At 52.0% G+C, this 14783-nt stretch overlaps 7 protein-coding genes across 7 annotated transcripts; 6 read left to right on the top strand and 1 right to left on the bottom strand.

Annotated features, from left to right (window-relative positions):
- The first annotated feature begins 3 nt into the window (after positions 1 to 3).
- Positions 4 to 2260, top strand: HMPREF1120_08333 (uncharacterized protein). The gene is made up of 2 exons (XM_009162581.1): positions 4 to 197; positions 280 to 2260. Exons 1-2 carry the CDS (start codon positions 192 to 194, stop codon positions 1888 to 1890), a joined length of 1617 nt encoding a protein of 538 aa, XP_009160829.1. The 5' UTR covers positions 4 to 191; the 3' UTR covers positions 1891 to 2260.
- On the bottom strand, positions 1980 to 4348 carry HMPREF1120_08332 (uncharacterized protein). Its single transcript, XM_009162580.1, has one exon. It carries the CDS (start codon positions 3554 to 3556, stop codon positions 2984 to 2986), a length of 573 nt encoding a protein of 190 aa, XP_009160828.1. The 5' UTR covers positions 3557 to 4348; the 3' UTR covers positions 1980 to 2983.
- Positions 4349 to 5331: 983 nt separating this feature from the next.
- On the top strand, positions 5332 to 6173 carry HMPREF1120_08331 (uncharacterized protein; the record flags this gene model as incomplete). The annotated part of the gene is made up of 2 exons (XM_009162579.1): positions 5332 to 5490; positions 5544 to 6173. The coding sequence occupies 2 exons, from the start codon at positions 5332 to 5334 to the stop codon at positions 6171 to 6173; spliced, it is 789 nt and encodes a 262-aa protein (XP_009160827.1).
- Positions 6174 to 6572: 399 nt separating this feature from the next.
- HMPREF1120_08330 (uncharacterized protein) lies at positions 6573 to 7693 on the top strand (the record flags this gene model as incomplete). Its single annotated transcript, XM_009162578.1, has 3 exons — positions 6573 to 6675; positions 6814 to 7284; positions 7338 to 7693. The coding sequence occupies 3 exons, from the start codon at positions 6573 to 6575 to the stop codon at positions 7691 to 7693; spliced, it is 930 nt and encodes a 309-aa protein (XP_009160826.1).
- A 2673-nt stretch (positions 7694 to 10366) lies between these two features.
- On the top strand, positions 10367 to 11113 carry HMPREF1120_08329 (uncharacterized protein; the record flags this gene model as incomplete). The annotated part of the gene is made up of 1 exon (XM_009162577.1): positions 10367 to 11113. One exon carries the CDS (start codon positions 10367 to 10369, stop codon positions 11111 to 11113), a length of 747 nt encoding a protein of 248 aa, XP_009160825.1.
- A 761-nt stretch (positions 11114 to 11874) lies between these two features.
- Positions 11875 to 13125, top strand: HMPREF1120_08328 (palmitoyl-protein thioesterase; the record flags this gene model as incomplete). The annotated part of the gene is made up of 1 exon (XM_009162576.1): positions 11875 to 13125. One exon carries the CDS (start codon positions 11875 to 11877, stop codon positions 13123 to 13125), a length of 1251 nt encoding a protein of 416 aa, XP_009160824.1.
- A 549-nt stretch (positions 13126 to 13674) lies between these two features.
- HMPREF1120_08327 (uncharacterized protein) lies at positions 13675 to 14505 on the top strand (the record flags this gene model as incomplete). Its single annotated transcript, XM_009162575.1, has 1 exon — positions 13675 to 14505. The coding sequence occupies one exon, from the start codon at positions 13675 to 13677 to the stop codon at positions 14503 to 14505; it is 831 nt and encodes a 276-aa protein (XP_009160823.1).
- Positions 14506 to 14783: the final 278 nt, after the last annotated feature.

Below are 14783 nucleotides of genomic sequence, written 5' to 3'. Positions count from 1 at the left end.
TGCGTAGAGTTTGGGCAGATGAATTCTACTCCAACTTTCCCCGCGTAACTTTTTCTATCCAGAACTTGGAAGTCGTGCAAAGACATTGAACGACATTCCTGCGCAACAAAATTTCTCTTTCGTTCTGCCTACGTACTGTGCTGCAAGACAACTACTTAACAGGCACTCGAAGTGGGTGCATCTTCCACGGGATGCCAGTGAGTAATCCCCATCCCCCCATATCTACACCTGCATACCTAATTCGCACAATACACTGACTGACTGTCTGTCTGTTTGCAGCTCATCATCATCACGGGCCTTCCCTGCTCAGGCAAGACATTTCGAGCCCAACAGATCGCCGCCGACCTGGAAGCCCTCATCGCCGCAGACCCAGGGCGACACTCGAAGAAGACAGTTCAGATAATTCCATCACACCACGCGGCGTCCGACGACAGCAAAAGCGAAAGCCTCCGCGACCAGATTTACAACAGCATCGCAGGCGAAAAGACCGCGCGGGCCGCCGAATTCTCCGCGATCAAGCGTGCCGTATCTAGGGACGCCATCGTCATCGCCGACGCACCCAATTATATCAAGGGATACCGGTATCAACTGTGGTGCGAGGCCAAGGCGGCCGGGACGAGATGTTGCGTGGTTCATGTCGCGGCGCGAGAGGACGAATGTAAAGTCTGGAACAGGGAGCGGCTGAGAGCCTGGGGGAGAAACGAAGACGACAGCAACGGCACCGACCGGCAGCAACAAAGGCAGACCCAGGGCAAGGATATCCTCGGCGATTTGGTCCCGGAAAGTCATACTGCCATCTATGGTGATCGGGTATTGGACGGAAAGCCACGGTCGCGATCTTCGTCTCTCGATGTTGGAGAAGAAGACGAAGACGAGAATGGACCGCGGTCGTCATCCATCAGGAAAACAAACAATGCCAATGGCGATATCGATACCATGACGTTGAAGTCGCTGTACATCAGCGACAAACAACACGACAAGAGCACCACAGAGAAAGGACATACCTCGAGTGCTGCCTCAAACGATACGAAACAACAACAACAGCAACAACAATCATCAACACCATCAGATTCAATACCATCACTACCTTCCACCACCATCGTCCCTCCATCTCCATCATCCTCACCACCCTATTCACCCACCACACTCGTCTCTCTAGCAATGCGGTATGAGCCCCCATCGCCCTTCTCGCGCTGGGACACACCACTATTCGTCATCCCGTCGAGCGACCCCGTCCCGCCCACCCAGGCCATCTGGACAGCATTGTTCCCACCTCCCGCAAAACCGACCAGCAAAAAGGCCTTGTCTCAACTGTCTTCTTCTTCTAACAGACCTAATCCAAATCCACATGAATCCTCTGAATGGCCGCAAACCCCAGATCATTCAGCCACAAACCACACCACCACCACCTCCTCCAGTATCAACAGCAACAAGAACGTCCCGTCTTTCTCGTCCTCCTCGTTGTCTGAACCAGCCGTAAAACCCCACGCCGCAACCGTTCTCCCCAAAGCAACCGCCGCCGACGCCCTGCAGATCCTCGAAAGCGCCACCATGGACGTGACCAAACATGTCCTCGCGTCGGCGCGCGAACAACTCGGTGGAGACATAAATGACGGCGGAGACGTCGAATTGTCCATTCCTAACCCGAACCCTAGTACACCCACATCACCACCATCACCATCAACAACTCCCTCTCTTCCCCACTACGAAACAACCCTTCACATCCCCGCCGGCATCAACCTGTCGCAGCCTATGCTTCAGCGTCTACGGAGAAAATATACCCAGATCCAGCGCGGTGGCATCGCCCATGGCCAGGGATATATCCACGGCCGTCGGGGCGTGGTGGCTGATTTTATTGATTTCTTGGACCGCGAATGGAACTATGATTGAAAGACAGAAGATAATCAAAACGATGTATACATGTAAAAGATTTCATTCTCTCATATGTTTAACTTCTTAATCGACTGCCAGTGGCCTGGGCCGTTGTCATCAGCAGACTTTTAATCGACTCGTCTGTCTGTCAACCGCCAGTCAGAGATTCTTGAAACAAAACCACAGTGACAGGAACTAACAAGATAAGAGAGCTAATATAACAGGACGGACGTTGCAGTATCAGTGATTGGTGGTGTAATTCATGTTTCTGGCTCAAAGGTACCCTAGCTAACTAGGAGATGTATTATCGAGAGAATCCGCCATGCCTATAATCCATTGCCATATGCAAATCTTATCCGGAGTGATGATCCCAATGCAAGGCTGACCATGAATAGAAACAACCATCAGCCTCTTTATCGTCTTTCATCCATCCACCCGAAGCACCCACAATGCTCGCGCATGAGTCTTCTAGACACAAGAAACAACAGAAAGAAGTGCGTGCCATGCAATGCTGAATAGCCTAGCCGTCTTCTGCACTTAGACAACAAAGAGGCAACCTTCTAGAAGGACATAAAAAAACCAAATGATCCATCCAGCCGACCACAACCGGTATCACAAACCCATGCTGATATCATGTAGCTGATGCCCAACCATGACAACCAGAATACGAAGCTGAAAACAAAAGGGCAGAGGGGACAGTCGCTGATAAAAGAAAATATTAAGTGTAGATGAAGTCGTAAAGGGCGTTAAAATGCATCGGGTATCTTCGAAGCACAGTCTGGCGGTGTGTGGAGAATCCAAGTTGGGCCTGTCTTGCATGTACAGTGGCGGAGGCATGGGCTTCGAGCTGTCTCATTGCCGTGTCGGCAATGAGATCATCGGCCATTGGTACACGGAGGAAAGACCACTGCTACCCGTACTGTACCCGTACTGCGTCTTGGTACCATGCAAGTGATTGTTGTCCTCGCCACAGCCTTTGTTCACCGAATGACCTCGGCACATGAAGCGGTAATCGGACACACTGTACCACCCAAGCCAGGCCAGTAGAAGGCAACATCAGAGATGAGATGCCCACGGCCGAAGGTACAGTGTAGAGTTCGTGTCACATGTTTCATAAAGATACCTCGCCGAGATCACGCATCAGGCAGGCCATTTGGGCACGTTTCGCAGCCTCGGCGAGAAAATCTGGGGGTAGTTGACCCGGATTCATAGGCCGAGAGTGAGCAGGATGCTCTTGGGACATGGAGTTTGAATGGGGATGTAAATGATGCTGTGGATTCATCATTTGATGTTGCTGCTGCGGTTGCTGCTGACGCTGTTGATTGGCATAACCGGCATTCATGTGTTGCGACACGTACGGGCTAGACTGGGAAACAGCGCGACCGAAAAAGGGCTCGATTTCTCCGGCAGACGGCGAGGGTAAAGGCGCGTGGAGATGTGCTTGCTGTTGCTGAGGCATGAGGTGTGGCGGGATATGAAGACGAGGGTTCGACGGCTGAGGAGTCGGTGGCGGAGGAGGAGGATGAAGCAAGTCGCTGACAGGACTGGGATGGGCGCTGCTTGAGGCACTTGAAGATTGTGATGAGCTGCCTGCGGAGGCGGTCGACTGAGCTGCCGTCCTCTGCTGGAATTGTTCTTGCTGAAGATGTGAAATTCGGGCGCTTCTGCGAGGGTGGCTGCTCATTCTGTCACCGCAGCCGAGGTGCAAGAGATAGCAGAGATAGCCGCAGAGCAAGCGGCTCCTCTAGACGGCTGTATACCAAGCGTCGAGACGACCGTGTTGTGGTAAGTTGATCAGGAGGAAGTGATGCCAAACGTGTGAGGCTGAAAGAATGAGTCTGGGCGGCCGTTGCCTGGAGGATCACAGCGCAGGTATGCACGAGACGTGGTATGACAGGGGAAAGATAGACAGACGCCAGGTCTGAGAAAGCCTGAGAGGTGCGACACTGCAGTAAAGAGAGAATGTCACAAGTGACCGCGATTGGACTGCCCGGCGTGTCTTCGGTCGTGTTTCTCCAAACGCCTGCGGGCAAATTGTATTTCCGTCAAGTGTCTGGCCGTGAAAGTAGACGTCTTTTTACTTTCGGAGGACGTGGGCAAGAAAATGAGACTGGCTTATCGGCCGGGAGAATCGTGGGGGAACCTGGCAGACACGGAGCGAGATGTGGAAGCCTGGAGGCGTGCGGGGGGCGGATTCGGTTGGATCGAGCGGACGGGATGAGGTGAGTGACCGGTGGGGTCCCCGTATTCAATCTCTGGGACTTTTGCAACCGATGTATCTAGATAGGAGGCACAGCAGAAGACATGGAGGAGGAACAAGAGAAAGTCCAGAACTTGTAGAGAAGTGTGATTTCGAGAGATGGAACGATGAGGCTGCGACGACGGGAATTTTCGCGGCTTCCGACGAGAATGCGGCAAATACATCACAGATCCCAGATTATTATGGGGGAGGTACCGGGTACCTAGGTACTAGCAGGTAATTTATTAGCCTGGGTGTAACTCTGTAGACAGCCAGATTATGGTAGATTACCATCCCCATATGCTGTCGCTGGCGGGAGGATGCCTGGCTGGCATTAGTGTTGGTATCCACCAAGCACGGGTAAGAGCGGAGGGTTCGTGGCCGACATTGCACCGATTTATTACCCACCAGCAGCAGCCTCAGGCTTCGTCTGCTTGAAACGTTGTACCGTGACACCGTCGTACGCCGGCTGATCCAAGGCGGTCTTTACTTCGTGCCGTACGGTACCTGGTAGGGGCTATAGCCAGGTATCTGATGTTACGGTCCGATATTCGTCAGATTCGGTAGGGTATTTGGGTACGTACTACTATCGCAACCTCGACGTTTGTCCGTGGGTACCGTCCATACTCAGACCACGACTGGTAGAAGTGGTGGAAATATCAGTCACCATACAACTTGATGCAACGATACTACCCAAGGTATCCTGGTAACTGCTAGTTACATGTAATAAGACATGATATGACGCTTCGGCCATGATTGATATCGCGGTGTCGTTGAGCCGCTTCTCCTACGACAATTCCGCTACCTCGGCTTCCTCCCATCCGGCTGTCCAAATTCGGCCATGATCTATACAAATACCTGACGCTATACAAGCTTACTTCAAATTAAATGCTTCCTATATGCGTCATCAATAGTCCCGAGCCAGTGCGCCAGAGAACAGTTCCCGTGGCCCGTGGTAGAGGTCTCTTGGATGGCGCAACAGGTCGGGCAAGTACCGACCACACGTTTTTCGGAGATTCGGCCCGCGTACTTCTAGTATTTGGTTTGTCACGTGAATGATAAATCCGTTACTGAAGCTGGCCAAGAACTTCAAAGTGTGCAAATGTTTGTAAATTTTGCGGTTGGGACGGGGCGATCCTGGAGATTCAATATGCCCAGCTACAAAGTAGTCTAGGCAGTGCTGTACTTCGCTGCTTCGGCACATCAGGCAATTACGAAACATGGACCGCAGCGACGAAGAGGACGACCCAGTGTCGCTTGACCTGTTCCAAGAGCCTGCCGATTTCTATCAGCCGGAAAAGCCAGCTACCTTCACCACCTACACCCTCCAGAATGGGCAGACAATCTCTCTTCGGCTAGTAGGCCATAGTCCTCTATGGGTGTGATATCATTGAATTGCCACAATCCCCGCAAGATGCTAACAACTCCCAAGGGTCACCTCCTGTGGAATGCTGGTCAAGTAATTGCGCAATACTTGGAAGACAATGCGCAACTGTGTTGCGGGAAAACAGTCCTTGAACTTGGTGCTGGGGCTGGTCTGCCCAGCCTCACGGCAGCCATTCTCGGAGCCGAGAAAGTCGTGGTGACGGATTATCCAGATCCGGATCTGATAATGAATCTGCGCTATAACATTGAGCACTGCTCGGCGCTTGCAGATAAGTCAAACATTGTTGCAGATGGCTTTCTCTGGGGTAGCCCTGCAGAGCCACTCAAAGCCCATATTGGAAACGGAGGCGATGCTGGTTTCGACCTCTTGATCCTGGCCGACATTCTGTTCAACCATTCCGAGCATGCCAAGCTGCTCGCCACCCTCCGTGATTGCTTGAAGAAATCGGCCGAGTCTGTTGCGCTCGTATTTTTCACGCCCTATCGCCCTTGGCTCCTTGAGAAAGACCTGCACTTCTTTGATATTGCTCGCGCCGATGGGTTCGTGGTGAATAAAATTCTGGAGCGCACCATGGATAAAGTCATGTTTGAGAATGACCCCGGTGATGAGAAACTCCGCAAGACCGTCTTCGGTTACGAGGTGAAATGGCAGACAGATGCCAGTGAGGCGCCGTAATGAGAAGTGAGCATCATGCCGATTACTCTTTCCCGGCGGTGGTGCCCAGCGTGCGCCTGCCGCATTATCAAGCACGGATGCCTGGGGAGGAAGGAGCTGTCTTGTCCTCCAACCTGCCAGTGAAGCAGGAGCCACCTTCGTCTGTGGGTTGTTCGCTCCTGGACTTCTCGTTGCACCCCAGCATTCAGTGTCAAGTCCGAGTCCTCCTGCATGCAGTGCTTCGACCAGCTGCGACGTGGTTCAATTTTCCGCTTCTGATGATGAGAATTGGCGCAGGATATGCAAGCGCTGCATTGCTCCTGCCTTTATACTTCATATTGTCTGTCTCACATAGGCTTCACCAAACAGTGGTCGGTCACAGCCTTGGACAACTCCAGTATCACTCCGCCCCGGACCACCATGTCTTTCAAGCGGACGATGAAAGCCTTCTGCGCTCGGGTCGTCCAAAGATTGAAAGATCAAACGCCAGTGCAACGCGAATGTTATACACAGACAGTTGCAGGTGAGCTTGCCAGTGTTTTGCCTAGCACGCGCCGACGAAACACTTCTCGACGAGTTGTCCTCTATGAACCCGAAGGATGCCCTGCGTTTCCAAACGTTTCCTGTGCTCGAACCAAAGGTCTGATCTGATCAAGTGCAGAGACAAAGGCGGCCGGGACACCCCCAGGCCCACCCTCCGGCCACAAGCCTCATAACCCGCCCCCTCCGGGCCCAGGAAAAAATGTCTGCGGGTCATCGAACCGCAAATCAGGAGACGTCAGAAGAGATGGAGGCAAATGGGTTGTGCAGGGAGTTGGCTCCTTTGACAATCATGCAACGTACACGTTTGACCAAGACAATTTCCCCGCCGGGCTCTTGAGAAGCAACTATACCTGCAGGCAGCAGGAGCTGATGGGACCAGACCAGATTCCATATAACATTCGATATGATCAGGACAATGTCCAGGTCTCGAAAGGAGTGCTTACTCTGACCGTTCCTGGGCGGCAAGATCCCGACAAAGATCCTGACCAAGCAGTGAGTTGCGCAGAGGTGACTACGGCTGAACAAAACATCCTCTATGCCAGTGTACGGACCAATGCCATCTTCAGCCAAGTGCCAGGTACCTGTCACGGTATGACCTCAATATGGACCTCTTGCATGAGATTCGGGATATTAAGTAGACAGGTCTCTTTTTCTACAAGTCCGACTGTCAAGAAATCGATATCGAGTACCTGACCGATTCGAGCTCTCTCTCGATAGTTGGGCCACGTCAAGCAAATCCAATCTGGTACACAAACCAGGCTGTCGACCCTAAGAGCAGGCCCGCCACTCGAGCGACAGGTCCGGCCCCGTCGGATTGTGCCGCTCAGGTACATGAATACCGCATTGACTGGACCTCGCAGTACACTGCTTTCTACATTGATGGCAATTTGCAACAACGCTTCCCTCTTAATGTTCCTAGTCAACCAGGACCTTGGGTGTGGAACAACTGGGCGAATGGCGATAAGGGTGCGTATTTCTCGAATCTTTTCTTTGCTTAGAGCCCGCGCTGAGGCCAACAGCAGGTTGGTCTGTCGGTCCTCCACAAGAAGACAGTGTCCTCCAGATACAAAGCATAGTCATGTACTACAACACAGCTGATGGTGACCGCGGGACACATGATGTCCAAAACTCCAGCCAGGATGGAAAAGTCATTTGCAATAATAAGAGAAGAGGATAAGGGGGGTGCTGTGAGGTGCGCTGAGACCACTGCAGCAACCTAATCGCAGAAGATACAGGCTAAGCTCAGGCACGTACGATGGACCTGTAATCAGTGATTGGTGTCGCTGTCTTTCGTGCTTCGAGGTTTGAGATGCCGTCCACGAGTAGGTCGCCCCCAATGGAAGCATGGACGAAGGGATAGTACTATCAGCCTGGTCTCTCGCGGTCGAGATAGTACATACATAGTACAACTACAACCCCAGACAGGAAGCGGCCCACCCTGTTCGCAAGCTCGACCACATTCAGGAGGATGCCGTCATGCTGTGGACCGGTCAGTCTGTCCGTCAGTCCTTGGGAACGGAAATTGGTGGGATTCGACAAGGCAGTTCTGATTCTCTCCACTAGAGCATGTGGCAAGGGTGGAGATGCTATGCCGAGCTCTCCGGCCAAAATACTGCAAAAGTAGTATGAAGCTGGATCAATTTCCACACCCAGCTTGGGACATTTCGCCGTCTCGATCCTCAGAAATCTTCCCTGACCTGGCTGTCGGTTTACCCGTAGGCTGTTCGTTGAATCATCTGTGACTGTTGAAAGCACCGAATAAGAAGGTAGAGAGCGAGGTCGGTTTTTATACTGCAGGACGCGAATGTTCCGCGTTCTAGTATGACACTCTGGAGTTGCTAGTACTAGCTAGGCACACAGTCTACCTGAAGCTCTGCAAGATTGGCGTCAGCCGTCCGAGTAGAGCTCAGAACGCGGCGTGTTTTGGGAGACCCAACAGATGATGGTGCATAACAAATGATAAGCGCACAATCTCACAGCTCGGAGTCTGTTACCGGGAACGTCAAACCCCCCCAGTTTGGCGCACACACACACACTTCCAACTTGTTAGGCTCTGGGCAAGCTGGATTGGTGGGAAACTTCCAAGGTTCCTATGTCAGAGGGTCCTGTAGACAGACGTCCTCGGGGCGAAGAGAGTAGACGACGACTACTACTAGTTGTGTATCTTCCCAAGAGTCTTCCATTTGCACATTCATTACATGTAGTCAACTTGAAGTTGCTTCCTCTTCTCTCTGGCGTTCAAGTTTCAGATCCCAGTATACGTGAAACAGAAGTGGAAACTTAGAGCGGCCGTCGCTCGGGGAAAAGAGGTGGGTTTCTGCACGGCCGCGTGAAGATCTTGAGAGGGCGGTAAGGGACAGACGCAGTTGGCAAAGAGGAGACGCCAGAGCGATAAGAGGCTGGAAAGGCAGATTACAATCGTGCCCTACTGGACACGAGCGATTTTTCGCCTCAAGTGGGCACCATGATAGAAGATCGATCGTGTACTGATAGAAATGCACGCACTGCAAATGATTGCGATGGGGGGGGGGGTTGCAGTGGTGACAGGGAACGCACGGCAAAGACGGTTCCTGGCAGATACTATGCAGATTGGCAGCAGAGCAGTGGCAGGGGTCTCCGATTCGTTTCTCCAGCAAGAACTGCAGTGCAGCGTGCGAGTCGGACGGAGGAAGGCGGTGGACACCGGCACATTTTATTTTATTTCTTGTTATTATTGCAGTGTCCGATCTGTGCATCCTGGACCCATGCAGTGCCAGTAGTAGTAGTACATAGTGGTGTGTAGCGCAGTGCTACCGTCCAACGTACCACAACTGCATCCCACTCACTCCACGTCGTGTCGCTTCTGCCGCGCTTCCAGTTCATCCCCCAAACTCCGACTCACAGCTCACCAAAACTAAATTTCGTCCGCCGTTTGATTCCGTTCTTTTGGTAGACTGACCTTTCGCTTCAGCATGGCCGCGTTGGCCTCTTCGTTCTGCGCTTTCTCCCGTTCTCTCTTTCGCCCTTCAAGTCTGGCGCAGACGCCGAGTCCGTCCTTCCAATCCTTCCCACTACTCCGCGTCTACCGTAGTCTTTGCTCGGCTCTGACGGCGCCACTCCGTCGTTGTCCACATACACCCGGTCTCAGCGTCGTTGGCTGGGCCAGTCATTCCTTTGAAGCATCATATTCATTATTATTATTATCTAGCCAGTCCTTGGCCGACTTCCTATGTGGTGGACCCCTCTACCCACCGGTTAATAGCTGTATCTTTCGGGCCCTAGTCCCTCTCGATCCTCCTCCTCCATAGCATTCCTTCCTCTGCACCACAGGCGACTTCACATATCCTCGTTTGCGACCGTGGTGGCCATTCTGTGAGCTTGTCCTCTCATATACTTTCAAGTCCAGCAATCGCGAAACCTCGATCCGTTCCTACCTCGACTCGGCGCCTTGACTGGCCGCTCAAACCGCAGACGTGATTGGGGCCGGTTGCGAATGGGTGCTCGGCCGGTCAACACCGTGCGAAAGACACGCTCTGGCTCTTCATAGCGTCCCAGCTATACACTATACACCATTGAAGATGGCACAATAGTCCACAGACGCTCGAAGTCTCCCTTCTATTACCTCAAGCTCGACTCCTACTTGAACCGCCCTAGCCACATACTCCAGCTCTTACGGGACTAGCCAATCAAATATGTGCAAGGCTCATGTTCTACGGTTCTGCTGTGGACACGGCGTGCTCATGGGGCTCGATGTTTGCAAAGTGGCTCCGTGTCCGTTGGTCAAGACCACTGGAGTAAAGTTGCCACAACAACCGTACAAATGCTACAATTGCCAGAACCGGCTGCCCAGCTCGTCAATGAGGCGGCCGTTGGCTTCCAGGGGTGCGTCCTGCTCATCTAGTGGAAGCTTGGATTCCAATTCTTCCGCCACGTCGGCCATTACACCGCCTTCGCCTATCTCGAGAAGGGACAAGATGGCCATGGCACCTCTTCCGGGTGTTGCTCGCCAGCCCCCTGAATGCGGGGCTTTTGGTCGCAAATTCAATCGATCACAGTCCGTGTCGTCGAAAGGATTTTCCTTCTCCTGTTCCTCATCCACTCATTATCCGGCGCCCCACTACATGAACTTGCCGGCTTTCCTGCCTCACCAGGATCACCCGTGTCCCCCATGCCAACTGGAAGAACTCCGGATCAAATCCGACAAGGAGGCTATCTCGTCCGCTGTTGCCGAGTATCCCCACTTGAGAAAAGAGATGCTGGTCAAAGACGGGAGGACATGGGAAGACTGTCAAAGCATGCCTACGCTGGAGGAGTACGTCGAGGAGAAACGATCAGACGAAAGACAAATGTGGCTCCATGTGACGAGGAAATGGACCCAAGACCTGAAAAAGGCACGCGTTCTTGTTGCTGAGGAAGACGGGCTTGGACTTTTGGGGTGAAATGACACCACTGACCGAGCGTTGGGAGTCAACTTGGCGGTAGGAGTCGTCAAATTATGAGACATGAGGCGTTTATGGCGGGAAAACGGGTGGCTAACCGTCAGTTCAAGCGATACCCTTGACGATCGGGACGGTGAATCCTGATAGTCGTGTGCATATTATATACTACAATATTACCAACATCAAAGTAATGATTCTTTCTGCTCTTAAGCCCAAGCGATATCTCAGCCGCGATAGTAGATGGGCGTAGATGACAGTGCTGGAGACTTGATGCTGGCAGTGTTGATGGTGGATTGGCCGTACAAGCTAATTCTACCATGGGTTGCTGTATCTCATCAGGTACCTACCTGGTACTCTCTGCCTCCGGTATTACAGTACGAGAAGTACCTTTAATGCCACAATCTGCCAGGGAACTAATACCTCGCAAGATGACGACGCCAAGGAGCCGTTTCTGCCAAGATCCGGGGTTACCCGCCACTGAGGCTGGCAGGTGCAGTGGTCCCGTGCGCTGTGCAATGCGTGCCAGTTGCACTGCAGTGGCTGGGTGGCATTGTAGCCGGAGTCGATGTTTCTCCGACCCGGAGTTCATCTTCAAGTGGACACTCACGACCGGACCATAACGCTTGCGCAAGGCATCACTCTTCCACTCAATCAACCCATCTTTCACTCCCTGGAGCTCTTCAACAGACGAAGCTGGTCTTCGGCGCGAAGGTGCTTATTTCATTTTCTGTACAAGAAGACAATCAACCCAGACTTCCACGATGCTACTCAAACCGTTGTCGCTATTGTCGCTCCCCGCCGCGGCCCTCTCTCTCGTCATACTTCCCGAAGCCGCGGTCTTCTCTAAGCCACACGAACTTCACGATTCCTCCGATTCGTATCAATCTCCATGTGATATCCTCAAGGCGTTGCCACAGAGGCCAATCCGTCATGTCGACGCCGACACCACAAGGCCGTTGCCACAGCTCGACGATTTGGGGGAGGCAGCACCGGAATTGAGGGTTTCTGGAAGACATTTCAGAGTTTCTTCAGTTGAGGATCAAATGGTCAAAATAACCAGACTTTCTCCGGGGTCAGATTCCCATCAACGAGAACAAGAGACTTCTGACGAACAGCCTCTTCCTGTTGTTATCTGGCATGGCCTAGGTGATTCGGCCGATAGAGCAGGATTAAAAGAAGTGGCCGAGTTGGTCAACGACGTCCATCCCGGCACATACACATATATCATATCGGTGGCCGAGTCACCAGGCTCCGCGGACCGACAAGCCTCGTTCTTTGGCAATGTCACTTCGCAAATCGAAACCGTCTGTCACTTGCTGGCCAAGGACAACATCCTCCGCACGGCCCCGGCCATCGATGCCATCGGGTTTAGTCAAGGTGGACAGTTTCTCCGAGGATACGTGCAAAGATGCGGCAATTGGGCTCCCAAGGTGCGGTCTTTGATCACTTTTGGCAGCCAACATAACGGCATTGCCGAGTTTCAGAAATGCAACGGTGCCACGGACTGGATTTGTCAAGGCGCCAATGCACTGTTGAAGAGCAACACGGTTTGGTCCGATTTTATCCAGTCCAGACTCGTGCCGGCCCAGTACTATCGCGATCTGAACGATTATGAGAATTACCTCAAGCACTCGAATTTCCTGGCAGACATCAACAACGAACGAGAACTCAAGAACGTCACGTACGCCCAAAACTTGGCCGAACTGGAGAAATTTGTCATGATTGTGTTCCGCGACGACCAGACTGTCATTCCAAAGGATAGTGGCTGGTTCGACGAGGTCAATATGACTTCCAACTCGGTCACCAAGTTGCGAGATAGGCCCCTGTACAAGGAAGATTGGATAGGATTGAAGAAATTGGATGAGAAGGGTGGTTTGGATTTTGTCGCACTTGATGGTGAACATATGCAGTTGGTCGACAAGGATCTGAAGAGGTTGTTTGATACCTATTTTGGCCCTGCTGGAAAGCGATTTGACGGTACGGAGGAAGGGCGGTGGAAGCTTGAGTTGTAGCCTCAGCGGGCTGGAACTGACATATGTATGTATTGATGTTTGGAGCTGTGGGCGTTTTAACCACTGCCAGTGGTGGGTCTCTCAGAGACCTATACTATATAAATCAGGGGCGCGGTGCCTCGATCGCTTGCAGCGGCTTTTCTTAATCCAAATTAATGATCGTGCTGCAAGATTGGAGTCCCATCTTGTCATCTTGTCTTGATGTCCAATATGCTACTCTGGGTTTCCTGATGGGGTAACTTTGGAACGCTGGATAGATGTTGGATGCTTGTATTACGGCCGAGAAGATTAAAATGCACGCGGCGATTAGGCATATATACCAGGTATCTACCTACTAGGTACCTACCGTTCTCGAAGACTGTCAAAACCCAACGCAATAATAACAAGCATGCATTTATCAACGCGGCATCCTCCCACAGCATCATCTACTTTTCTCTTTGCTTTTTCATTATCTACTTGGCACTCAGAATAACCTTGAGCCGGCTATCCACAGCATAGCAAGAAAATCCGAGTCCTTTGGTCAAACTGGTTACTAAGCGTTACGCCGCCATGTCTAGTATGTCCACGTCCACGGATCCTCCAAGACTACGCCAGAAAACAGGAGGAATGGGAACGGGAACGGGTACGATCCATCCCAGTCCAACTGAGAGTCCAGCAACAAGGTCAAGTACAAGTACAACTTCAAGAATAAGAACATGGACCCGCAACAACTCCGGCGACGGCAACAGCAATGACGGCAACAACTTTTTGATTTCGACCGACCCATCACTCATCCCGATCCCGACCCTGAACGAAGCTTTCGAGTCTGAAGAAATGTACTGGGCCAAACCGCTTCCAGAGGATGTTGTTCGAGAAATGCTGGATCGGTCTGTTTGTTTCGGATTGTATCTGAGACAGTCCCTACCGAATGGAGGGACAGTAGGGAAAAGCCGCGACGATGACGACGAGAGTCTCGACAGAGGCGGCGACAGAAGTGTCCAATCGACTACAGTTCCAATCCCGACTTCATCTTCGTCTTCGAGCGGTGACCAACCGACACCAACAAAAGCCTTGACTGGAGACCAACAATCCAAAGTTTCGACCGACGTCTCGAGTTTGATCGGCTTCGCCCGCGCCATTTCCGACCACGTCACATTCTTCTACCTCACCGACGTGTACATTCACCCCAAATACCAAAAGCGCGGGCTAGGAAAATGGTTGATTTCCTGCGTTCAAGAACTCGTGGAGCAGGATATGCCATTTTTAAGGCGAACAATGTGTATCGTCGGCGCGGGACATGACGAAACAATCGAGTTTTATAGACGGTTGATGAAGATGGAGGTGCTGGGGGGGGATGTAGCTAGCGTTTTGAGTTGGAGGGGGCCTGGGGCGACGTTTTGACTTCTAGATACAGTACCTTAAGTATCCTACCTACTCAGGTATATACCTGGGTACCTGGTAGGTACCTACCTGCTTAGATACTAGAACCTACTTCTCTTCGCTCCGTCGGATGAATAAATGACCAAGGCAGCAGACCAGACCACAGTACTGTATATCAAAGATCGAGTATTGAGTATAGTATAGTTCTTGCCTTGCGGCTTTCTCGACTACCACCTAGGTAGTGTCTAATCCGTTCCGTTCGTCACCTGAATGCTCAACCAAACACGCATCCCCTCCCC

The sequence above is a fragment of the Exophiala dermatitidis genome (genome assembly GCF_000230625.1).
Source record: "Exophiala dermatitidis NIH/UT8656 unplaced genomic scaffold supercont1.7, whole genome shotgun sequence".
In the NCBI taxonomy this organism is placed as follows: Eukaryota; Fungi; Ascomycota; class Eurotiomycetes; order Chaetothyriales; family Herpotrichiellaceae; genus Exophiala; species Exophiala dermatitidis.
This window is presented reverse-complemented; position numbering and strand designations above follow the sequence as displayed.